This window comes from Triplophysa rosa, linkage group LG14, assembly GCF_024868665.1.
Source record: "Triplophysa rosa linkage group LG14, Trosa_1v2, whole genome shotgun sequence".
Lineage (NCBI taxonomy): Eukaryota > Metazoa > Chordata > Actinopteri > Cypriniformes > Nemacheilidae > Triplophysa > Triplophysa rosa.
Genome location: NC_079903.1, coordinates 5,439,939 through 5,465,900, shown reverse-complemented (window position 1 = coordinate 5,465,900; position 25,962 = coordinate 5,439,939). Strand labels below are relative to the sequence as shown.

General features: G+C 38.5%; 2 protein-coding genes across 3 annotated transcripts; one reads left to right on the top strand and one right to left on the bottom strand.

Annotated features, from left to right (window-relative positions):
• Positions 1–311: 311 nt before the first annotated feature.
• pgm2l1 (phosphoglucomutase 2-like 1) lies at positions 312–13,985 on the top strand. 2 transcript variants are annotated; one of them, XM_057351795.1, is made up of 14 exons: positions 312–1,008; positions 2,231–2,398; positions 4,595–4,701; positions 5,844–5,928; positions 7,709–7,792; positions 8,041–8,234; positions 8,897–9,086; positions 9,803–9,900; positions 10,007–10,187; positions 10,322–10,415; positions 11,144–11,273; positions 11,561–11,750; positions 12,032–12,165; positions 12,387–13,985. In XM_057351795.1, exons 1-14 carry the CDS (start codon positions 907–909, stop codon positions 12,487–12,489), a joined length of 1,860 nt encoding a protein of 619 aa, XP_057207778.1. In that variant the 5' UTR covers positions 312–906; the 3' UTR covers positions 12,490–13,985. The 2 variants fall into 2 exon arrangements, with proteins under 2 accessions (XP_057207778.1, XP_057207779.1); XM_057351796.1 differs by lacking the exon at positions 11,561–11,750.
• A 2,271-nt stretch (positions 13,986–16,256) lies between these two features.
• LOC130565202 (olfactory receptor 1D2-like) lies at positions 16,257–24,413 on the bottom strand. The gene is made up of 4 exons (XM_057351787.1): positions 24,399–24,413; positions 24,015–24,264; positions 20,804–21,087; positions 16,257–17,204 (listed from the first exon to the last, which is right to left on the bottom strand). The coding sequence occupies exons 1-4, from the start codon at positions 24,411–24,413 to the stop codon at positions 16,257–16,259; spliced, it is 1,497 nt and encodes a 498-aa protein (XP_057207770.1).
• Between the last annotated feature and the right edge of the window lie 1,549 nt (positions 24,414–25,962).

Here is a 25,962-nt window from a genome sequence, read left to right as displayed (position 1 = left end):
AAGCCTACTAGTGTTATTGAACCTTTCTAAATAAATTTACAGTTACATTTACATTTATTGTTTTGTCCAAAGCAACTTAAAAATGAGAGAATTTAACATTTTGTCATGACTCATGACTACATGAGCTAAAAACAATACTACAGAGTACTACTAAACTATATTAATTATGTTATAGTATACTGCCGTATTTTTATAAAGGGAGATGCCAAATGTAACATCTGTAAACGCTAACTTTGTCCTTCCAAACCATCCAGACAAAAACGACATTTCCCAACATGCATCATCTATAAGCTCCACCCATTCCTGAGTTCCCCTTCAGTATTCGCTACATAACAGTTCGTATAGTTACAGCAGTTTCTAAGTGAAGCGATGCGAAGCTGCTGCGAAATTATTTGATTTCTAGACAGACATTCGCATGGCATTATTGTTTTATATCATAACGTGCATTTATAATCGATCACCGACAAGCGCACTTAGGCCAAATACACCGCCAATGCTAACTGCGTGCGGCTCAACAAATGCTCTTCGTGAGAAAGTGTGTGGTTGCATTTAAACTGAACCAAAGACGATATCAGACCAGTACAACTTTTTACTGATTCTGCAAGCGGCGGAAAGTCGAGCATTTCAAACGAACCAATGGCGAACAGCGATTCGGTTTATTGACGACACGCGCAGCAGTTGCTCTTTGATACGCATGCTACTGTGCGATGGGTTGACGCTGTCGCACTGATCCACAGACCCACGTTTGTCTGTGACCGAGTTGAGTGACACGATCCGTTACGTCACTCGGTTAATCGTTAATATCCGATCACGCCGCGCGCAACGACGTTCGCTGGCGCCGGTTAGAAGCATCTGGATCATTAAAAAGTTCCAGTGTTAGGACGCTGGTCTTGAGTCACTGCTGTCATGGGGTCTAACGGAGACCTCAACGCAAACTCGGAGTGTCTCGGCAGCACCGGGGATGTGATCCTCGACAAAGCCATCCGTCAGTGGATTACCTGGGATAAGGTGAGAATGTAACTGGTGCGATTAGGGATGACAGCCATTGCGGCTGTCAGCTGATTTACATAAGATCTCTGTACAATTCCATTGTATTGTATTGCTCAGATGTTTGTCATAATGTTTGAAATAATGCTCGTGATTTTATGTGCGTGAGCATATGGGCAAAGTAAAAAAAGAAACCTCTTCAAAAATTCAATATTAAATTGCATTGTAGTGCCATCTTGAGTCATTCAAATTTAGTATGTTCCTAAGTGTCATTGTGCTTTAAAGCATTTGAAACAATCCAGACATCATATCCATTACAGTGTAAATAATCCCTCTGAGATGTGTTCGACCATGTCACCTGTTTATGTACGGTTTGATTCCAGTAATGGGACTATGTTTGGTAAAGTCTATTGAAGATTTTGCCTACCGATTACAGCTTTGCATACTGTATGTCTGGCTGACCCCCCCCTGCAAATGTCAGGCCAAGCTTGCAGTGCAGGACTGTTTTATATAGTAGTACAGTACAGAGCGACCAGCTGTTAATTCACGCTGGTCGAAATAAAAGTGCAACAACAATAGATGGAAAGTTGTGCTTTACCTTTGGTGCTGTGCTGAATGTGTGCTTTCGTAGTTTAGTTGAAATTCTTCACATGTTTGGGAGGCTCATCTAGCTTAAATGCTAGAAATAATTCAAAGCCTGTTCTGCGTAGGCCACAGAGATAATCTTTCAGCAACGGAAAAAGGGAATTATTCATTTTCCATCCTGACTATTGAGGAAAATCGATGATTTAATGCATTACTCAAACACTGACTCGTCACAGATCCAGGCGTGCTAATGCAGATACTGGGAAGAGGGTCTGGCGATGGCCTCTCTGTCAGGACACGCACAACCTATCGGTTTTTGATATGATCAATAGAATACAATGTCCCAGAATCCTGCATGTCCGTTGAAATCCATCCAACTAAGGCCTTGTCTGAAATTGCCCCCTATACCCTCCTTCACTATTCTCTGAATTACTTCACTCATACATTCCACTTGAAGAAGCAAATACAAATCAGTGAATTCGGACACCGAGTGAGCGCCTCCATCCACCGAGACAGGTGTTCATTTGGTGCCAACCACACAGTGGGAAGTGGCTATGTGTTGACTGTACATCTGTTGCATTATGGGATTAAATGAGTGCACTAGATGATGTACACTAACACAGAGCCACCACTACAGAATGTCTTTGGTTTTGTTTAGAATCCTCAGACGGGGGGGCAAATTTTGAGTCTTGTTCGAGAGGGGCGCGTGGCAGAACTGAGGAGGAGGTTGTGCTCCAGGATGACGTTTGGGACAGCCGGCCTGAGAGCTGCGATGGGGGCGGGGTTTGCTCGCATCAATGACCTGACTGTCATCCAGTCTACACAGGTTAGCTCAGAATAATACAGAAGTGATCAAAACAATACATTAAATATTTACCTCTTTGCTACAGAATATCTGTGTATAAAGTTCTTTTGTTTTCTCTGGTGGTCTTACAGCTGAACTGTTTTAGTAAAACATAGTTTTTATTTTTCAGCATTTGCTTTTCTTATCACTACTTATTAACACTGTTTTGTTCATTTATACGTTTCTTTTCTTCGGAGAGAAAAAATATGAACAACCGTCAGCTTCACATTTATCTGAAATGCAAGTAAAATGACCTAAAAGTGTTTATCTTATTGTTTGGTAAGCTTTTTATCTTTATCAGTGTTAATTTTGACAGCAAATTTTGATTTAGTTTTAGTCTTAGTCTTTTGACGAAAATGCAATTTAGTTTTAGTCACATTTTAGTCAACCCCATCATTTTAGTTTTAGTCTAGTTTTAGTCGACGAAATATGAAAAACATTTTAGTCGACTAAATATACATTATATTTAGTCTACTAAAATCTAAATGGTTTAAATCATTTACTTGGTGTAATTAAATGTTCCATACAAAGATTCAACTGTTTTGACATAATTTACTTCACCTTAGAATGAAATTAAACCAGGTCATTACCTTTATTTTTCAGAAAATTCCAGTAACTAGATATGCATTGTTGGAACGCAGAGTATTAGACCATGAACGACATGTTCCAGTTCGTTCAATCCCATTTGACTCAATTGACTCGTTAAGTAGGGCGTATTCATTCAGTTCATTCAACCAATGAAACGCTCTGACAGGGCTCACACTCAAAGGCTATTGGCTCATGGCATGCCTATTTGAAGAAAGAGCGCACTGTCTTTGCTTGAGACAGCAATGAATGAGAATAGCTTTCAAAAAGACATATTATATAAATTGTATTACATTTCTTTAGTCATGCAAACATGTTACATATTTGGTTGGAATGTACAGTTTGACTCACTTCATCACTTCTATAATCAGTAGAGGACAGCGCTGGTTTCTTTTGGCTGACTCTATGTTGCATTTCACGTTATGCAGCAGCTCGTGTTAAATTAACATAGGCATATAAAAACCTTTGAGCTGCCTTCGTAATGTGTTTCGGGGTGACTCGCCTGCAGTCGCGCTTCAAGTTTGCGGCGTTTTACCGGCGATCGTGAAGAAAATAAGACGCTTTGTAAACCGCGTGGAGACACAGAATACATGTGTGTGCTTCCCCTTCTCCCAGAGACTTCTCTCTGCCGTTTATATGAGATAAGCAGCACATGCGCGCAAACTGATGTCCGCCAGGTGGGACAAGAATATTTTCGTCTCGTTTTTATTAGTTGACGAAAATGTCAGTATATTTTTATTACAGTTTTCGTTATCATGCATTCATTTTTATTTAGTTATCGTCTCGTTTTCGTCAGTGAAAACATGTCGTTAACGAATACTTTTCGTCATAGTTTTCGTTAACGAAATTAACACTGATCTTTATGTGAGTAAAAATAATCTTTGCTTGTTTCTAGACAAATTTCATCAAATTCTCAGTGAGAATAAACCTTCACACCAACCCACAAATAACAATACATCGAGCAAGCTGAGGGTTTGACACAGCAGTAGAGAAAAACTCAAATAAAGCGATCACTTTTTTGTGTTTTTGAGTTTTCCCTTATTAAAATCTGTTCATATTTTCACACTCACATTTTAGTTATTTAGTTATTTAAAGTCCCCGAGAACCGGAAGTTGTGATCGTTTTTACTTCCGTATTTTGACGCATTTCCAAGTGAAATGGAATTTTGAATGAGGAAAAATAGTGGGCGTGGTTTTCGTCTTTCTCTGCGATTTGATTGGATGTATAAAAACAGCCGTTGCATTTTAAATGGAAGTGGCAGCAGACAGTTAAAGGGGAGGAATTAACGGTTGCTCCCCCAAGTTGTCTAACATACGTCATCTAAGATGGATAGTCACTACAGGACGGAAGTGCATTTTCAGATTTTAACTAAATATTATGAGGGCACATAAAAAGAGAATGACCCACATTGATAAACTATTTACAATAAACGCTGCAATATTTCATGAAAAAATGGGCATTGTAATTTTTTATTCACTGGGATTTTAACAATTCTGTTTTAAAATAAACATTATAAGCTGTTTTCTCTTTGGTGGTCAGTTCTGTTTTTCTTTTAATGTTGCTAATACTACATGTCCCTCATTATCCTTGTAGGGGGTGTACAAATACTTAGGCAAATATTTTCCTGACCTGAACGCAAGAGGTCTGGTGGTCGGATATGACACTCGTGCCCAAGCAAGCAGTGGATGCACTAGTGAACGGTAGGATTACCTTCATAGCTCCTATTAGAAATGTCAACCAATATGTTTTTACCTAAACATTATCATTGAGACTAATATTATATCTTATAATAAAATATATGAATATGCCATAATAATAATAATATCTGTTGCTTTGCACATACAAGTGCTGTGATCTAAAGTGTTGCAAACATATATTGTGTTTTGAAATATACATGCTGTAGGACTGATAAAATACTAAAGCAGCTCACACATTCTCAACTCAACTCAACTTTATTTATATAGCGCTTTTACAATTTTCATTGTTACAAAGCAGCTGTACATGAGACACATTGACTACAAGCAAAACAATCAAAGTTGTACCTGCAAAAACAAGAAAAGGTTGAAAACACAGAAGACAGACACACCCACACACAAAACACTCCACACACAGAACACGCACACGCACCAACACACACAGACACAGAGACACACACACACACGGATGCGCACGCACACACACACACACACAACACACACACACACACGTACGTACACAGACAAGTACGCACACACACACACGCTCAGTGAGAGCACACAATTAGGATAAAGGAGAGAGAAGCACAGGTCAAATATAACAGATAATAAATTCCTATATGCAATATTAATTAAGTAAAGCTTTAAGATTCTAAAGCAGCCCCCCCGGTCAGGCAGATAGTGCAAAAACATTCGTGTTGTGCATTTTCTCAGTACCTTTGCATTGTTTGAAAGAACATAATTCAGATTGTACATCTGTTGTACTGCTGGCAGGATATAGTACAGTAGTAACAATCCCAATTTGCTAGTAAAATTCATGGGTGAGCAAAAATAAGAGAACCATTCTGGCTTCCTGCACGGGACAATAGTGCACACACTGAGCCCGTTCACTGTTTACATTCTTTACGAACTTGTTCGTAAGTTGAAATTTTTAAACAGCTTGCTTTGTATAACGTGCTGTGTTTTGGCATAACATTGCTGCTGTGACAATGAGCATGTCCAAATAACATTTCTAATGCTTATAAAATAATATAATGTTTTCTAATGTGTTTGTGTTGTTGCAATAGTATAAGGCTGTAAATAAAGTACTCAAAAATCTAAAATAATAATACATTCTTCATTGAATTTTCCCTTTGCTTTATCTGCAGACTTGCGAGGTTGACCGCAGCTGTTATGCTTTGTAAAGACGTCCCTGTCTATTTGTTCTCTAAGTATGTGCCTACCCCGTTTGTGGTAAGACAGTGTTATTGATGGATATGTTTAACAATGAGACATTATAGAGTTGGTACATCATCTGGTACTTCAAGGAGTAGTTCACCTTCAAAATGAAAATTCTGTCATTATTTACACGCCCTCTTGTCATTTCAAATCTGTATGACTTTCTTTCTTCTACAGAACACAAAAGAAGATATTTTGAAAAATGTTGGTAACAGAACAGCACACCCCCCCCATTCACTTCTATTGTAACCAATGCAAGTTAATGGGGGGCTGTAAACAACATTCTTCAAAATATCTTCTTTTGTGTTCTGCGGAAGAAAGAAATTCATACAGTTTTGAAATGCAAGAGGGTGAGTAAATGATGACAGACTTTTAATTTTGAAGGCGAACTACTCCTTTCAGTACTGAAAGTCTGGGATCCTCCAGCCAATTTCCATAAACTCTGTTTGTTTACGTAGTTGCAAAAGAATTTGAGAGACTGCACGCGACCACATTTGCATGCAACTCAGAGGGTGGAAGTTAAAGTAATAATCTACACTGAACAAAATTATAAACGCAACACTTTTGTTTTTGCCCCCATTTTTCATGAGCTGAACTCAAAGATCTAAGACTTTTTCTATGTACACAAAAGGCCTATTTCTCTCAAATATTGTTCACAAATCTGTCTAAATCTGTGTTAGTGAGCACTTCTCCTTTGCCGAGATAATCCATCCACCTCATGATTATTGCACAGGTGTGCCTTAGGCTGGCCACAATAAAAGGCCACTCTAAAATGTGCAGTTTTACTGTATTGGGGGGGTCCGAAAACCAGTCAGTATCTGGTGTGACCGCTGTCTGCCATCTGCCCTGTACAGTGAAAACCAGGATTCGTCTGTGAAGAGAACACCTCTCCAAAGTGCCCGACGCCATCGAATGTGAGCATTTGCCCACTCAAGTCGGTTACGATGACGAACTGCAGTCAGGTCGAGACCCTGATGAGGATGACAAGCATGCCGAGCATGCAGATGAGCTTCCCTGAGACGGTTTCTGACAGTTTGTGCAGAAATTCTTTGGTTATGCAAACCGATTGTTGCAGCAGCTGTCCGGGTGGCTGGTCTCAGACGATATTGGAGGTGAAGATGCTGTATGTGGAGGTCCTGGGCTGGTGTGGTTACACGTGGTCTGCGGTTGTGAGGCCGGTTGGATGTACTGCCAAATTCTCTGAATTGCCTTTGGAGACGGCTTACGGTAGAGAAATGAACATTCAATTCACGGGCAACAGCTCTGGTGGACATTCCTGCAGTCAGCATGGCAATTGCACGCTCCCTCAAAACTTGCGACATCTGTGGTATTGTGCTGTGTGATAAAACTGCACATTTTAGAGTGGCCTTTTATTGTGGCCAGCCTAAGGCACACCTCTGCAATAATCATGCTGTCTAATCAGCATCTTGATATGCCACACCTGTGATTTTTTTGTGATCTTTGAGTTCAGCTTATGAAAAATGGGGGCAAAAACAAAAGTGTTGCGTTTATAATTTTGTTCAGTGTATATAAATATCATATAATTATTGTCTTGTTGGATCGATTCAGTGCAGTGGCAGGATTACCCAAGAATTGTGGTCAAGAACTGAACTTTGGTATTGTTTTGGTCGTGACAATAGCCAATCCTTTTTAGTACCGATGTAATATAGATGATGATACCGCTTGGTGGGTGTCAACTAATTTGTAATTAAACTGTATGGAAATGTTATATAAAATATATACAGTAGAGAAAGTGAAATAAATGTGAACTGTCCTTTCACGTGTGGTTGTCTAGTCATACGCTGTGATGAAGTTTGGCGCTGCTGCTGGAATCATGATCACTGCTTCTCATAACAGAAAAGAAGACAACGGATACAAGGTGAGCGTTAAAAAATATAATATGCAATTATTGAGACCACACTGCTGTGTTGTAAGGATTTGTTTTGTTTGATGTCCATTCATTATTTAGTTACATTTTGTGACAGTCTGGTACTTCTTGATTGTTAAATGTAACGGGAATGTAATCAAGTAAAGGGTTAACGCTCAACCTGTGATGTTAGTTTGGAGCAGATTACCTTCTGGAAAGTGAACGTTGTTACATGTCATTTGTCTCTTGTTTTTCTTCAGGTTTACTGGCACAACAGTGCACAGATCTCCTCGCCGCATGACAAGGAGATCATGCGTTGCATTGAAGAGAGTACTGAACCCTGGCCTGAGTCTTGGAATGAGGACCTAGTTGAAAGCAGTCCGCTGAGGAGAGACCCACTGGAAGACATTTGCCGCTGGTACATGGAAGAGCTAAGCACTGTCTGCTTTCACAGGTGCAGTCTCCCACCTGTACTAAGAGAAAATAGGGGAGACCTAGGGCAATTATAATGTTTTTATTTACGTTACATATAACCAGACAGCATTAGTATTAAAGGGACAGTTCACCCAAAAATGAAAATTCTGACATCATTTACTCACTTTCAGATTATTCCAAACCTGTATACATTTCTTTGTTGCTAAACACAAAGGAAGAAATCTGGAAAAAATTCGGTAACCAAACCGATCTCACCCCCCATTGACCCCCATAGTATTTATTTTCCCTACTATGGCAGTAAATGGGGAATGAGATCTGTTTGTTTACTGGCATTCTTCCAAATATCTTCCTTTTGTGTTTTGCAGAACAAAGAAATGTATACAGGTTTGGAACAACCCTAGGGTGAGTAAATGATGACAGAATTTAAATTTTGTGTGAACTGTCCCTTTAAGGCTGGGTTATATAACTTAGAACAGAACTCTGCCTTTTGTATATATCCGTAATAATATTTATGTAGAGAAGCAGAACTGTAAGATATCAGCAGTGGGTAATTTGCCTTCGGTCTTTCCAACTGCTTTACAGCTACATTTTTAAGAGTATTAGGCTTTACATAAAGTTTTAATATCTAGGGGGGAATGTCTATGATCAGAAAGTTCATTCTTCAAGTCTTTCTCATTACAGAGAACTTAACGCAAGGTCACCGCTGAAGTTTGTGCATTCATCCTTTCATGGTGTCGGTCACAGTTACGTCCAGAAAGCTTTTCAGCAGTTTGGCTTCCCACCTCCCATTCCTGTTCCAGAACAGAAAGATCCAGATCCAGATTTTTCTACTGTCAGCTGTCCTAACCCAGAGGAAGGAGAATCAGTTTTGGTAAAAGATCTGCTGTAATTTTAGTCCACACAGTGAGGGGCTGTGTCCACCGAGGCACTTTTACGCGGCTGAAAACGCCAGGAGATCGGCTGAAAACACCCGCTGCCCCATGTTGAGCATTTTTCAACTCTGGGCGCCCAGTCAAACGCCGGCGCTGAGCGTGGGAAAAACGCAGAGCACGAAAAAAAACTGCCAACTGCATTGGAAACGATTGAAAAAAACACGACGTACGCCGGCAGAAATGCCTCGGTGGACACAGCCCCTAAACACCGCAGACTTTTCACATGTTTAGGATCTTGGCATCATTTATCAATGCTTACATTTTTGTAGTGCTTTCAAATCGATTAAGCGCGATTAAGCGATTCCAAAACAAATGTCAGTGATTGTATAATATACAGTATGTGTATGGCGTGTATATTTATTTGGTCATAGAAATGCACACACATGCATGTGTGTATATATATATATATATAACAAATATTTACAAAAATATATTTAAATATAATTTACATTTTGTATATATATATATATATTACTCATATTTCTTAAATATAAACATGTATGTTTGTGTATTTACTATTTATATATACATACATATAATATACAGGCCACACACACACACGCATATTATATAAACACAAGCATTTATTTTGAAATCAATTAATCATGATTATTCGATTTGACAGCACTATTTTTGTGATTTGTTTTTTTTGTAGGAGCTGTCATTACGTTTGGCTGAAAGAGAGGGGGCCTCCATTGTTGTGGCCACAGATCCCGATGCTGATCGCTTAGCTGTTGCAGAGCAGAATGACAAGTATGTTATCATGTGGTCATTTACACACATTCATTTGAATGATAGTAAAAAACTGTATTCTTCATTGGTTTGCTCATTGCTCTGTGTCTAATATTTTGCTGCGCAGTTACGGTTGGAAAGTGTTCACGGGAAATGAATTAGCTGCATTGCTGGGCTGGTGGGTGTTATTTAACTGGAAGGAAGCCCACCCAGACCCATCGGACACAGAGAGAGTATACATGTTGGCCACCACTGTTTCTTCCAAGATATTGAAGGCCTTTGCACGCATAGAAGGCTTTCATTTTGAGGTTTGTGAAAAGTGAACCAAGAACATCCGGAATGCTTTTTAATTTTAAAAGAGAAACCTAGGAGAAACATCAATCCGATCAGATGGTTTGGTGACTGAATATCAATATTTTTGCTTCTTTTTTCTCACCCTTAGGAAACATTGCCTGGCTTCAAGTGGATTGGAAACAGAATCTATGAGTTATCAAAAATGGGAAAGGAGGTCATTTTTTCATTTGAAGAATCCATAGGTGAGTTTTTTTTTTCAGATATTGTTAACTTGTCATCCGGTCATTGACTAGGTTATTACTTATTATAATCCAGCACGCATTTAGAGCGTGTCTTTTTAGCACAGTGAAATAATCTCTTGTTGAATTTCTAAATGTATCTTCTTTACAGCACCACTCTTAGTACAGCCTAGGCAACCAATCTCAATTTCAATTAGTTCATTTTAAAAATGTGTTGTTTTGTACATCCCCCACCAGACACCGTGTTTATGCGTTAGGGATGTAACAATATTATCGATATCGTGTTTTTTGCAATAGCAAAATTGTCTCAATATTATCGTGGTCACATGACTGTATGAAGCAATAGGTCTTCTGGGCCTAACATAGAGAATGTTAGAAAAAATAATAGCTGTTACCTTTGGCAAGGTCCGTCTGGTGCAATTATTTAATAAAAGGTATTTTTAGGTCATTTGACCCATCTTATACTATAACTCATACCATTAAGCAACAGTTATGACCAGAGGATAAAGAAAAGAGGATGCTTATGGCACGTTTTGTAGTCATCATTTGACATTTTAAATACCGCAACAAATACCGTACCACCGTACCGTGGGCACAATACCGAGATATTATCGTACAGTGAGATTTTGATATTGTTACATACATCCCTATTATGCAACATTCATGTTTATTTTGTAAAATTCCTGTCAGAATCCAGTAAAGTTTTGCTTGATCTTTTATTTTGGTGCCAGGGTTTCTATGTGGTCACATGGTTCTTGATAAGGATGGAGTCAGCACAGCTGCGATTGTGGCTGAGATGGCTGCTTATCTACACACCAAAAATCTTTCCCTGAGCCAACAGCTGCGCAACATCTATGAAATGTAAGTATCTGCTCCTTTTTACGTTTATGTTACGTTTTACTTCATTATGTATCTATTATGATGATGGACCTTTATGAATACAATGGATACATCATTATATAATCTGTAATTTTCCTTTGTATTATTTAAAGTGTTTAAATTTTCACAGATTGATAAACTTTAGCATGGTTCCCATGGCTTAGTGAGAATTGATCACTTAGCTTTGTTCACATTGTTTTAATATAGTTAATGAATAATAAATCAAAACTGTTTTTATTTATTTATTTTCCCCACTTTTTGTCTATCAGATATGGCTATCACATTTCCAGAACCTCCTATGTCATGTGCAGTGACCCACCCACTATTAATAAAATATTTAGCCGTCTGCGAAACTTCGAAGGTCAGGGTGTATATCCAGGAGTATGCGGTGGTTACTGCATCACACACATTAGAGATGTGACTACTGGTTATGACAGCAGCCAGCCTGACAAAAAATGTGTAGGTCCATTTAATTCTTCTGTATTTTGGGTAGTTGACATATTTGTCGGCCAAAATTTAGAAAAAAAACTAGCAATGAAGGTAAATCTCTCCTATGCTATTTTATATGGTAAATATAAATATTAATAATATAAAATATTAACCGTTTGTTTTCTACATTTTGCTGTCACACCATAGGACACATGTACGATTTATTCGTGAACTACCCATTTATCTGTATTCCAAGTTTGACTCAAATAAATGTTTATGTAAATGTTCATATTTTTACATTTCTGCTTTAGGTCCTTCCATTGTCAAAAAACAGCCAAATGGTCACGTTCACATTTCAGAATGGCATTGTTGCTACTCTTAGGACCAGCGGGACTGAGCCAAAGATCAAGTATTATACAGAATTCTGTGCATCACCAGGAGAACGGTTTGTGTCTTGTTTTGAAAGTAATAAAAAAGGATAATGATGTTGGATTAGTTAGATTATTGTAGTTCTGGTTACTGGACAGCTGATAACATATTTGCTTGAGGGTAAACTAGAAACTTTTCTATCCTTTTTTTTGACATACTAGATCTTTTGTGTTGTTAAAAGCAGAAACTGATTATGGTACATTTGATTTTATTTGCTTGCTTTTTGTATTTTTGCAGAGATATCTCCAGCCTGGAAGAGGAATTAACAAAAGTGACAACAGCTCTAGTCGAAGAGTTTCTGGAGCCTGATAAAAACAACCTGATCCGCAGATCAGTATAGCTTTATTTTAGTTAGAGTGGAGTCTTGTTTAAAACCAGTCCCAAAAGTCTCTAAGTGAACCGTCCTGTGAATGTTGTTTTATCACTGTGAAATAATTTGAAGAATTATCACTTGGGCTCACAAACAAAGAACTCCTCTTACAAAAATAGTTTTTTTTCATTTTAGTTTTCATTTGAACAACTGAATGTGTTTCAGTCAGAGAATAAACTTTTATTTCTGTACTGTTTATCGATAACATAGATTGGCCTTTTTCCTTTGCTTTCACATTATTACTATTGAAGTAAGTTAGTTCACATTAGACAAACTACCTTGACAATGCGTCATGATTTGACTATATGTTGATTTCTAGTTTACTCATTTGATAGTCTGTATTAGTCCACCTTGTCCACAATGTTTTTCAGAGACTTTATTGATAGAGTTGCTGCTACCTTTTCAAGGTTTATGAGTCGTGAATTTCTGCATACTTATGAGCTTGTGTATATATGTACATGTGTGTGTGTTTTTATGCTGGCACACTTTATGCAGTGTTTGTAAGCATTGATAATCAGGAGGCGAGCAGGACAGCATCTGGCGTTGCTGTGGTTGCAAGGTTTAGCATGAAAGCTGGTGCTGTCAATGACAAGCCAAATATCTTAAAGAACAGAGCCGACATCTTGTTTATGAAACCTATTTTGTTTCTGCTGTGCACATTTTAGTTTGTTTAACAGATGTGGGTTGCATACACAATGCACTGGATGCCTGACATTGCCCTACTCAGTTTATGATTCTTGTCAAGCAGTAGCTCCTGTCGTCTTGTTTAAAGCGATAGTTCACCCAATAGTGAAAATTCTGTCATTTACTCCCCCTCTTGTCATTTCGAACCTGTATGACTTTCTTCTGCAGAACACAAAAGATATTTTGAAGAAAGTTGGTAACCGAACAGCACAGGCTCTCATTCACATCTATTGTATGGACACAAAACCAATGCAAGAGAATGGGTGCCGGTTAACAACATTCTTCAAAATAACTTTGTGTTCTGCTGAAGAAAGAAAGTCAAACAGTTTTGAAATGACAAGAGGTTGAGTAAATGATGAGAGAATTTTCATTTTTGGGTGAACTATCGCTGTCAACAGCATGTCGGAGATAACGTGAGCTCATTGTACTGAACCCACAGATAAAGGTCAGGAAAAACGTGCGGTCTTTACCCATTTGGTTGGTCCAATAGTTAGCAGGAGGTATGACAAGAAATAGTCTCACCTTTGTATATAAATTATAATGTATAACCTTTGACAATGCAATAATAAATCTGCCCCATATATTTATTTTGTTGCTGTTTGACTAATAATGCATTTCTGACATCGTTTTGTTTTTACAGTTGTATGTTGACTTTTCATAAATTGGGGATATTCTTAATTTTTATTATGTGCCATTGAATAGCAAGACTGCAGCTGTACTGTTATACTGAGTGCACATGACAAATATAATCTGTGTTTAGTTGAAACATTAAAAATCTTTTACAAAAAGGCTTGTATTTTGTATTTTCAAAGTATTGAAAATATTTTGAATATTTTTCAAAGTATTTTGTAGGTTCATGATGGCTGTGTGTGATAGTCACACTGCAAAAAATGACTTTCTTAGTCTTTTTTCTTGTTTTCCAGTAAAAATGTCTAAATATTCTTGAATCATGATGCATTTTTTTGATGAGCAAACTGACCTAAGAAAATAAGTCGTTTTTAGTAAAAAAAATGAAATTTCAGTGAATTTGTCCTTAAAACAAGCAAATAAATCTGCCAATGGGGTAAGAAAAATAATCTTGAATTGAGTGACTAAGAAAAAGGTCAACCTTTATTCAAGATTATTTTTCTTACCCCATTGGCAGATTTTTTTGCTTGTTTTAAGCACAAATTCACTGAAATTTCATATTTTTTGACTAAAAACGAGACTTAATTTCTTAGGTCAGTTTGCTCATCAATAAAATGCATCTTGATTCAAGAACTGTTAATGTTATTGCAATGTTTAATAACACTTGAGGAAGATGAGGAAAATTATTTTTGAGTGTAATTCAAGACGTATAAATGCGTATAAATGGTGCTTAATCTACAGATTAATCAATTTAAAAGAAAGAATGTCACAATATTTAAGTTATCCAATCTATTTAATTACTAAAATGTTTTGGATAGGTTAAACATAGTATTTGTCTACCTTATTTTGCTCTACTTATGTTTGTTTGCTGAATGCGCTTGGGAATGTCTCAGTTTTACACAAAATAATTATGTAATAGTTTTAACTATTTTATTCTTTTTGTTGAGTGTTTCCCTTGTCAGAAATTTCCCTTGCCAGTATTTTGCTTTTTTGGTAGCAGTTTATCCACTGCAAATCAAAGAATTAGTGAGCATATACCCAGAATCCATTGCTAGTTACATTATTGTACTGGTTACAGTATTTTACTGTAAGTATTACAAAATGTTCAAATTACAAAAATCTCTTACAGGGGTGTGTTACGTGCCTGATGTTACTGGGGATGTCTTCTGAACAGTTGAGTGAAATACAATTGACACTGGGGCAAACAGACACACCAGGAAACAAGCAAGATGGTTATGATCATTTTTAATTTATTTACAAATGCACAATGTTAAAAAATACTAGAAACTAGAAAAAAGTAAGGGAACGTCGCATATACGACGCCTACACTAAATAATAACAAAAATACCAAGGCGGCTGTCACTTTTAATCTAAAAATCACAAAGGGATACATTAATACAAGTAGCAAAAAGCTTTCCTAATCCTTTTCCTGGACTTACAAAAGGTTTGAGTGACAAGAACAACATTATTTTCGCATGAATTTGATGTAGATAAAATGCATTTCAGAATTGTCATGGGATACTGCTAATGTTGTTATACACACAAAGGCACAGATAAAGATATAAGGCAGTCATTAATAAATCCAAGAAGGAATCCAAACAGAGAGTCCAACACAAGCATAACATAGACAACACTGGTCCCTGAGACACAAACAAGACAGAAATTAAAATTGTATTTCAGTTCAGTTAACCTGTGGGTGCAACCCTTTATACATCACCAAAAATATACTAATGGGCATTTTGAATGTGTTTCTAATTAAAGTTTTTTTGTAGTTATAAGGCAACCATAACATATGTAGGCATGTACGTCATACAGCCACTCACATTTGTAAAAGGACACTATAGCGTGAACAATGGATGTGTATCCAGAGGAAGCCTGTGTTAGGCCAAAATATGTTTTTATTATGTTATTTGTTTTATGCTTTTTGTATTTTTTTTCACCCCCTGTGAGTGTCTTTAAATATTTTGTTGTTACATTTGACATTTACCTCTTATATATTCAGTGAGCACCAGTGGTTACATACTGTGCTTATTCCCCATAAAGCACACTTCTTGTTTTGAAAATATGTGCATAATTGCTAAAAACAATGAATTGTTAAAAACTATATCTGACAGAGCTGTTTATTGTTATTCAGAATATGGTATTTTAACACACTGCAGTTACCATTGTTCCTAGAAAGCATAAGCCAGCAGGGGTGTGTGGTATTAAAATAGTCCCATTATTTAAAGTTTTGGGCACTTACTGACCTAACAGCACCCCCTAACTACATGTGACAAAATAATTATAACACAATCTCATGTGCCTAATGGCATAATTATAATAACAATAAGAAAATAAGAAAATATTTGAAGCCATTTGAGAAAAAAACTTGCTTTAAAATAATACAAACAATTCCAAAACAAGGAAAGCGAGGGGTCTTCAACCATTCACTCAGATATTCCAACTTGTTTCTTGAAAAATAGTTGCATAACTTGTTTGCGTATTGTTGTCAGATTTAGTCCGTAAATGAGGGGATTTAAAATGGGGGGTATGACAAGGAATTCCAGTGCCATGAAATTACGTGTGCCTTGAGGCAAACTTTTTGAACCATAGCGGCTGAAAAATACATCAAACAGCAAAGCAAAAGTCACATTGAACAATGAGAGCAGATGTGGTACACACGTCTGTACAAATTTGTGTCTGACTTCTATAGACTTCCTGCACTTTCTAATCAAATGAATATATGAGCAAAATATCAATACCGCATGACCAAAGTATACAAGAATTACAATGTACCCAAACACATTATTTACAGTGTTAGAAAAACAAGAAAGTTTTGCAACGGCCCAAATTTCACAATATAGCTTTTCAATACTCGAGCCACATAAGGTGAGTCTGGATAACAATGCAATAAGAACAGACATACAACAAAATGGAGCCAGCCAGCAAAACAATATACACTGAAGAACCCTTTGCTTGGTCATTTTTGCATGATACTCCAGCGGTCTACATATTGCCACATACCTGTCATATGCCATCACTGTTAATGTTGAAAAGTCACACAAAGCAGATGAATAAATGACAAATATCTGAATCAGACAACCAGCATATGAAATGACATGGTATTCAGATAATAAATCATACATGAATTTAGGGTAGAATCCAGCAGTGCCAAAAAGTGCATTCATACACAAATTACACACAAATATGTACATTGGCTCGTGAAGCTTCTGATATGAAATAATAGTGAAAATTACAGCTACATTACACAAAACCATTAGAGGATAATACAGCGCAGTCAAAGATAAAAACACATATCTGTTTTCCATTGTTTCATTCAGTCCAGACAATTGAAATTCAAAAACACTAGAAATGTTCTCCAATGATAACTGTATCTGTAATGACATGCAAATACAGTTGTTATTATGAAGGTAATGGACAACTTATATATGTTTAAAATGGTTTAGTCTTAACTGTCATGTCTTTAGACTCCTTATTCAGCTCCTCAATTGGAAAAAAAGTAACTTATTGTGTACTGTTATCTAATTTTGTTCTTGCTAATTGATGATTACTTTGTGATATCAGCAGTAGCATTCAATGATCTGTCAGTGATAAAACAGTTAGCATGAAATCTTACCATGTTCTGTGTTTGTATGTTTGTCATATGACTTGAGGGTTACATTTGGTTTGTTACATATGGACTCTGGTCTGGCTAATTCCCATGATGACAAACATTGACAAACAGCTTTAACAAGCTCTCTAAAGGCAACTTTTCTGCTTGTTGATGCTGCGATAATTGCCTGTATTGCCTGTATAATTGGTCCATATATGGTTTAAGATCAAAATTTGGATAAAAATATTTGATACCACACAACTATGAAACCTGCTTGAAACTAAATTAGTATTTAAATTGATGTTCTTAGTAGAACAATAGTGACAAATACTCAAGCTTCAAATACTTGGACACACAACAGAGAATAGCTAAGACTTGCTAAGGCATGTGCGTACTTGCATGACATATCAAATTGTTTTGTCATAGATTCCATACTTAAATGAATGCATTTGTTGCACATATATTCATAGTGTAAAAAGAGTTCAGAGTTGTTGATTAAGACAGTGTAATCAAGTTGGACACATTTTTTAATCCTACAAAAACAAGGTGACAAGGCATTTTCGAAAGCAGCTTATTAAAAAATAGTTACAAAAACTAAAAAGTTTTGTTGCAAGTGTCATTGTGAAATGACGTTCGACCATAATTACCAATCAAAAGTTTAGTGCAGTGGTTCTCAACTCTGGCCCGTCAGATCCATTTTTCCGCTGCGTTTAGCCCCAACCCTGATAAAACACAACTGAATCAACACAGCTAATCAACGTCTTTGATTCAGTGATTCAGCTGCAGACTGCTCCATATGCATTGGAATCTCTCGCGATATATTAATGTAATGCGCCAAGCAATCCGCGCAGATCCGCATTAAGTTGAACACGTCTATTCCTGAAGAATTTGATTAGCTTGTGCAAGTGTTTTATCAGGTTTGGGACTAAGCTCTTTAAGAAAATGGATGCTGTTCGATTGTGTCAGGGCTCTCTGAGCAACTCGGGGGAAGAACCCAAGTGCAGGCAGCGGTGCTACAGGACAAAACAAAAACCCACGATGGGGTAAAACAAGGACTGGACTAAATGATAAAACTGAAAATTAACACTTCCCTCGAGGGGGATAAAACAAAGGAACAGAATAAACCAGACTATGATAAAACAGGAACCAAAACTAAACAACGACTGTGATGCAACGTAGGAAATAACACAGGGGTAGGAAGTCCAACGGGGCAAGGTAATCCAAAAGGTTGGGTAACACTAGGCAAGGTAATAAATCCACAAGGTATGAACAGGCAGGAACAAACAACACAAAGTAACAAGAACTAGTACGATCTGGTAAGCAGACGTAAACACTAGTAGACAATACGAACGAGCACATGACAATAGACATGAGGGCATATAAGGGGAAACTAACAAGGGTAAGTTGACAGAAGGCAGGTGCATGGAATCAACAATGATGGAAAGCTAACGAGGGAACGAGAGGGGCGGGGCCATAAACGAGACCGGAGAGAGCGCATATTATGTCGTGAAAACAATAATATGTCTCTCTCCACACATAACATGAGGCTCTGCCATGATTCTGCCACTAGACCAATAAAAACATGACATGAGGCAGAATCATGACAGATTGTGTCTAAAGAGTTTGAGCAACTACTCCAATTCTGATTGGCACTAGGTGACCACGTATTGACCTGATTTTTGCCATGGATGCTGGAAGCTACAAAAACGGATGTGAAACACAGTGGTTCCGGGCTTCTGATAGGCTGAAGCAAGTTACTCAGGGGCACAAGGGGTACATAACCCAGCCTAGGGTGAAGAATTACCTTAGCTCTCCTCGGAGCAAACTCGAATATAGGTTTAGGTTTAGGTTTATTTCTTATATAGCACATTTCTACTGCCACTAGGACAGCCCAAAGTGCTGTACAATACATCCAATAACCATAAAACAAGAAACATAACAAAAAAAAGGAAAACACATTACACAGTTCACCACACAACCTAAAAGAGATTAAAATAAAATAAAAAATAAATTACAAATGTTACATCCCTCTTAGACATACTCAATACACCAGAATACTTCGCCAAAGCCGTCTTAATCAGGGTCAAACGCCAAACTAAGGAAATGCTTTGTCACAGCAAATTTAAAGGCAGGTAAAGAGGGGGCGGATTGAATGGCTGGCGGAAGGTTATTCCATAATCGAGGCCCTGCTATTGAGAAGGCCCGATCACCTTTCCGCCTTTCCAACAGAACATGGAGCAGTAATTTATCAGCAGATCATAGGTTTCTTACTGTCTTATGCAGAGTAACCATATCTGACAGATACGCTGTGTGAGAGACCATTTAAGATTTTAAAAATCATTACTAGTACCTTAAAATCGATCCTATAAATCATTGTAGGTTTGCTAAAATTGGGGTTATTCTATCCCTCCTTCTCCTTCCAGTCAATAATCTGGCAGCTGCATTTTGAACAAGCTGTAATCTATGTACCACTGATTGAGACAATCCTAAATACAAGGCGTTGCAATAGTCCAGCCTGGTTGATACAAATGCATGGATGATTGTCTCCAGATTACTAGTGGACAGCATTGGTTTTATCTTGGCTATTAACCGAATAAAGTAAAAGCTGATTTTCACCACTCTATTGACTTGTTTTACAAGGTTCAACTCTGAGTCAAAAAATACACCAAAGTTTTTTGCATAAGGATGGATGTTTCGAGATAGAGACCCCAAATGGCTAGAAATAAGTGGAGAGGAATTTAGAGGACCAAACACAACCACTTTGGTTTTAGATTCATTTAAGTGGAGAAAGTTCTTAGCCATCCAAGCTTTTACTTCCGTCAGGCACTCAACCAATGTGGAACAGGACTTGTCAACTGGGTTTAATGGAGCATACAATTGCGTGTCATCGGCATAGCAATGATAAGCGATCCCAAATTTCCTAAAAATAAACCCCAAAGTATAAAGAAAACAGAATTGGACTTACAATTGACCCTTGAGGGAGCCCACAAAATACAGGGGCTGAAGGAGAGGAATGGTTGCGAATTGTAACTGAAACCAACCTATTGGACAGATAGGAAGAGAACCAACGCAGAACAGTACCATTAATCCCCACTTCCTGCTGTAAGCGATCTAATAGAATGCTATGATGGATTGTATCAAAAGCAGCTCTTAAATCAAGTAATATTAAAAGAGTAGAGTTCCCAGAGTCCGAAATCAACAAAAGGTTGTTGGTCACTTTAAGGAGGGCCGGTTGGACAGGGCTGGATTGCCCCTTCCGTCGCCTCTTCCTCCTTAGCCGGACCACCAGGCTAGTGGCTGACTGTGAAGGAGCGGTGGGGGGCGTGGGAAGCTCTGCCCGGAGGAGTCTAAAGACTTCCCCATGAAGCTCTCCTACCCCACTTGCCATGGATGCTGGCAGGAGGGCCAGGGACTGTGGAGCTTGAGGCGGAAGGTGTTGAGTCCCCAGGCTGGGACTGCGGGCAAGGGGTCGTCCTGGTTGATCACGTACCTGACCATATCGCCAAACTCCGGGGGTCTCAGCATCTCCCTCTCCGTTGGCTTGAGGCAGTGGGTGAGGCAGCCGTCAAAAATGACCTTTAGTTCGGCCTCACCAAACTCGGTCTCCCTCGCGACCGCCGAGAAGTCCTTGACGAACTCCCGAATCTCGCGATCCCCTGACGGAGCTTAAAAATCAAATGGGCTTGGCGGGATCGCAGGGTTGATCATGCACCATCCATGATTTGACGGCTGTCTGCTGGGTTCAGTTCTGGCCTGTTCGTTCTGTCAGGAGGAGCACAGACAGAGAACCCAGAGGCAGACAGATGTGAAGATAACAAGGACTTTAATAACAAAACACAAAGCAAAAAACCCACGAGGGGGTAAAACAACTATGACAAAGGTAATAACACTCACAGACTCAACAGGAACAATAACCTAACTAGACTGAACTAAGACAACACTAGACATAAACTGATGTAGACTCGACTAAACTATGAGATACAGAGTAGGAACAATATGTAGTCAAAAACAAACAGGCACAGGACAGAAAATACAGGGGCATTAAATAGGGAACCAAATCAAGAGGGGAACAAGTGCGGGGCATGAAATCATTAACAATCAATAATGAGGAAACGAGAGGGAGGGAACAAGGACGAGACCGGAGAGAGCGCATGGCATGCCAAAAAAAACAATGCCATGCCTCTCTCACACTAAACACGTGGGTCTGTCATGATCCTGCCACAAGACTAAGAAAAACATGACCAAAAGAGGCAGAATCATGACACAAATGGGCAGGTATCAATAGTGATGTTACGTTCTGTGCCGAGGCTTCAGAGCGTGTGTCGAGAAATCCTTGAAGCTTTCAGTGAAGTGCATATCGAGGCTTTAGACCAATGACGTCATAGATGAAGTCCAGTGTTGGGTACATTACTCTGAAAAAGTAATTAATTACTAGTTACTAATTACATATTCAATAGTGTAATTAGATTACTATACAAATTAATATCTCCAAAATTATTTAATTTCTTATTACTAATTACTTTCTATATCCTATCAACCTTGAGTAGTTAAGAGATATATATATCAAATAAATAACAAATAACTACCTGAAGTACTCTTAGTAACTGACCAAAGTATTACAAATGTGAGAAAAATACATTAATGCATGCATTTTAAAGTTAGACTTTGAATTTTAATCTCAATTCCACTATTGTATACATTACACAGTATTTAGTTCAATTACATCCGAAGTAACTGTTATTAAATTACAGAAAAAAATAAGAGTAATCCCTTACTTTACTTTTTTAAAGGGAAAAGTAATTAAATTACAGTAACTAATTACTTAGTAACTAGTTACACCCAACACTGATGACGTCTGAAGCCTCTCTTCCGCCTGAGTGGTTCAATAAGTAGTTCGAATCTTTCATTCACTGCCCTCTGCCCAGTTACACCCAGACACTTTCCAGTTTTAGAATAATAATATTGCCCCTTCTGCCTATTATGACCAAATAAATAGATTAGTCTATGTGGATTTATTTTTATTTTTATTACTAAGCCTTAACTGGCACAAAATATAGTGTATCACAGACCACATCAGGCACATCTGTAATGTACCTGTCAGCATTCTGCCTATTATTACCTGTTTTGGCCACCAGAGGCCCCCATTGTGCTTTTGTTTGGTTCCTTTCCTTTGTTCCCTTTGTTTTTGAGTTATGGGTTTCACCTGTGTCTTGTTTCCCCCAGTGTATTTAAGTTCTCTTTAGTTTTCTTTAGTTCTTCGCTCTGAGTTTGAGTATGTGTACCCATTACCCGTGGACTTCTTTGTGGAATTGTGGACGTTATCATTATTCGGAAAGTACCCTTTTGTTTTCCCTCAGAGAAACCTTTTGATTTTCTTGGTTTTGACATTTTTTCCAATTTTTCAAATTATCATATTTTTACTTTATGGATTTACTACTTTACCTTGTGGAATTATTCTTCGTTGCCTTATGGATTATATGTTCACTTAATAAACTTCATTACTAGACTTACTGTGTCTAGTACTGTTGCTGTCTTACCTTCTGGGTTAAACTCCCCTCTAGTGGCTCAACCGGCTAAGGGACTTTTTCTCACTCCGGGACCAGAGTTCGAGTCTGGGTCCCGACACAATCTGCTTGTTTTACACTCTTTGGCCACCAGATGAAGCCTAGAGAAATGAACCCTTTTGTGAACCACTTGGCTGAAAAGCTTCAATACTTCATGAGGCTTCATCTCGCCACCAGTAGGTATCAAACAGGTAAGTCTCAAACAGGTAGGTGTACTAAAACTAGACCTGACAAAGGACAAGTGGCATTGGTGAGTATTTAAAGAGTCCGGGTTGATGGGGAACAGGTGCATGTGCAATCAGAAGTCCGGTGAGTGACAGGTGCATGTGTAATCAAGATGGCTTATGGAAAATGTAGTCCAGTGGTGTACATGCAGGCAGGGACAGTGAAAATACCATAATATTCCACATAAAACTTTTCTAGCCAGTGTACAGTAACCCACCCTGTAGTTTAAAGATTAGAATGAATTTGTTAACAGTTGACAGATACCTCATGTGAAAATAAAAACATCAAGTACAACTTTGAAGTACTTGGTATTTATTTATGTGTTTTCAATCACCTGCTATTTCAGGGCTCTTAAAATTCGGTCCAGGATGGCCACTGCCCTGCGGAGTTTAGATCAAACCCTGATCAAAACAACCTACTTGTGATTTTTAGGGATCCTGAAGACCTTGATTAGCGTGCTCAGGGGTGTTTGATCAGGGTTTAAGCTAAACTATCCAGGGCAGTGGGCCCTCCAGGACCGTATTTGAAGATCCCTGGTGAACTACATACCTTACTGTATTCAAGAAGCAATTTTGTACTGGCAAGTAGATAATGGTAGGTATTTGTGAAATGATGAGTGGATCTTGTATTGTGCAGTGATTTGAAGTTCATAAGTGACAGGGTTGATTTGGCAAATGATGGTGAAGGGGCCAATTAATCTGGGACTCCTTCCTGCGGGGTAGAGGCATCCTAATGTCTTAAGCGGAGAGCCAAACCTTCTGACCTCATTCGTTGGAATCTGCATGCAGTTGTTATTGTCGTACTGCCTGTTTTAAGTGCTGATGTGCTGAGTCCCTGACCCTCTTGCTCTCCTGGAACCAGTGGATAACAGATGGGACATCGGAAGGTTCTCCAGATCAGGGAAAGAGAGGAGGGGGAGGTGGTTAGCAGAGTATGCACTGAAATAGAGTGAGGCTCGTAGATGGTTAATGGAGTTCTGGTGGTCATGACAGAAGGTACGGAGGTAATGGCCTGTCTCCTTGATTGGTCTGGCTGTTCCTCTGAGGGTGATATCTATAAGACAGACTGACGGTCACACCTAGCAGGGAAAAGAAAGCTTTCCACATAGGTGAGATGAACTGAGGACCTTGATCTGATAAAATATCTTCTGGTAATCCAAAATTGCGGAAAACATGATTAAACAGTACCTCAGCAGTTTCCATGACTGTAGGCAGGCCTTTCAGGGGAACCAGACGACATGTGTTTGAGAATCGGACTACCACCAAGATACAGTTGTTATATGTCTTCAGAGGAGGGTAAGTCTGTGACAAAGGCAAAGTCCCAGGAGTGACCAGGGATGTCAAGGAGTGGGAGGAGGGAGTAGTTTGCCCGATGGTAGGTAGTGGGGTGTCCTAGACATAGCACACACCTGGCATCTGTACCTTCTGATATCCTCTGCCATTCCTGGCCCTCAGAAGTTAAACTGCCTTTTAGCAGTGAGAGGGTATCATTGGCCCCAGAATGACCAGTGCCCAGGGATGTGTGAGTGGTTTGAATCAATAGAGTTCTTTGGGTTCTTAGAATATATTTGTGGTTGGGAGGACACCCTGTTGAAGTGTCTTTGGAGGCACTGACAGCTGCAGTTTCTTCATCCAGGGACCAATGAATAGTACTGAGAATCAATTCAGAAAGTGCCTCCATTCTTCTAGGGCCAGCTTGATTGCTAGAAGTTCATTGTCATATTTATTTTTCCAGGAGAACATTTTGGAGAAGAAGGCACATGGATGGAGGCGAGGAGGCTTCCAGTACTGCTGAGATAGAACAATTCCTACTCCAGATGTTGACATGTCCTACTTGATGATGAATGGGACTATGAATACTTGATTGGTGAAATGTACACCTTTCTGCCTTGAGGAACAGATGGTGTTTGCGGAGCCATTGGAGGACCTCAGAATCAGAGGTGGGTAGTAACGCGCTACATTTACTTCGTTACATTTACTTGAGTAACATTTTGGAAAATATGTACTTTTGAGGTAAAATTAAAAGTGGGTACTTTTACTCTTACTTGAGTATATTTCTAATAGAAAATCTGTACTTTTACTTCATTACACTGCATTACGTTCCTTCATTTTAAAATATGCATTATAAATTGCGTCGTTTATTTCAAGGTTGTCGTCTCTTTTTACTGTGGCATTCCCCAGTGATTGATTCTTTTGAGTCGATTATTTTAAAGCATTAGTTGAACAATGGGCAAAACCGTCTGAATAGGTTCACGAATCAGTTCAAATGATTAAAAGGATAAAATCCCGTAACACCTCATTTATATAACCCTGGCATATGGAGAGGGCATTGACAAGTCCATATGGCATGACAAGGTATTCATAATGGCCAGTAGGGGTCATAACGGCCGTCCTCCACTTGAGGTTGTATGCGCTTCTGAGGTCCAACTTGGTGAAGATCCTGGCTCCACAAAGCTGTTCTAAAGCTGCTGGGACGAGGGGAAGTGGATAGTGGAACTTGATTTTGATATTATTGAGAGCTTAGTAATTGATACCTCTGAGGCCTCGAACCTCCATCCTTTTTGGCCACAAAGAAGAAAATCAAAGCAGCAGGGGAGTTGGAGGATGGATGTAACCCTGTTGTGGAGCCTCATGGCATTCTGTTTTCCATGTAAGCAAAACATTTTTTTCATTGGTCAAGGATTTTGTAAAAGAGGTTGCTTGTAACTCCTTTGATCAACAAGGTTTACACATCTGTACAGCAACACATATA

Bases quoted from the DNA above. Each gene is read 5' to 3' on its own strand.
- pgm2l1 (XM_057351795.1), top strand. From the start codon at position 907: ATGGGGTCTAACGGAGACCTCAACGCAAACTCGGAGTGTCTCGGCAGC. The intron at 5,929-7,708 runs GTAAGACAGTGT...GTGGTTGTCTAG, and splicing joins ATGTGCCTACCCCGTTTGTG to TCATACGCTGTGATGAAGTT. The intron at 8,235-8,896 runs GTGCAGTCTCCC...TTCTCATTACAG, and splicing joins AGCACTGTCTGCTTTCACAG to AGAACTTAACGCAAGGTCAC.
- LOC130565202 (XM_057351787.1), bottom strand. The intron at 21,088-24,014 runs GTACGACAATAA...TTGATTTTTAAG, and splicing joins ATCAGCACTTAAAACAGGCA to CTCCGTCAGGGGATCGCGAG. The intron at 17,205-20,803 runs GTGGGGTAGGAG...ATGTCATTACAG, and splicing joins CCTGCCAGCATCCATGGCAA to ATACAGTTATCATTGGAGAA.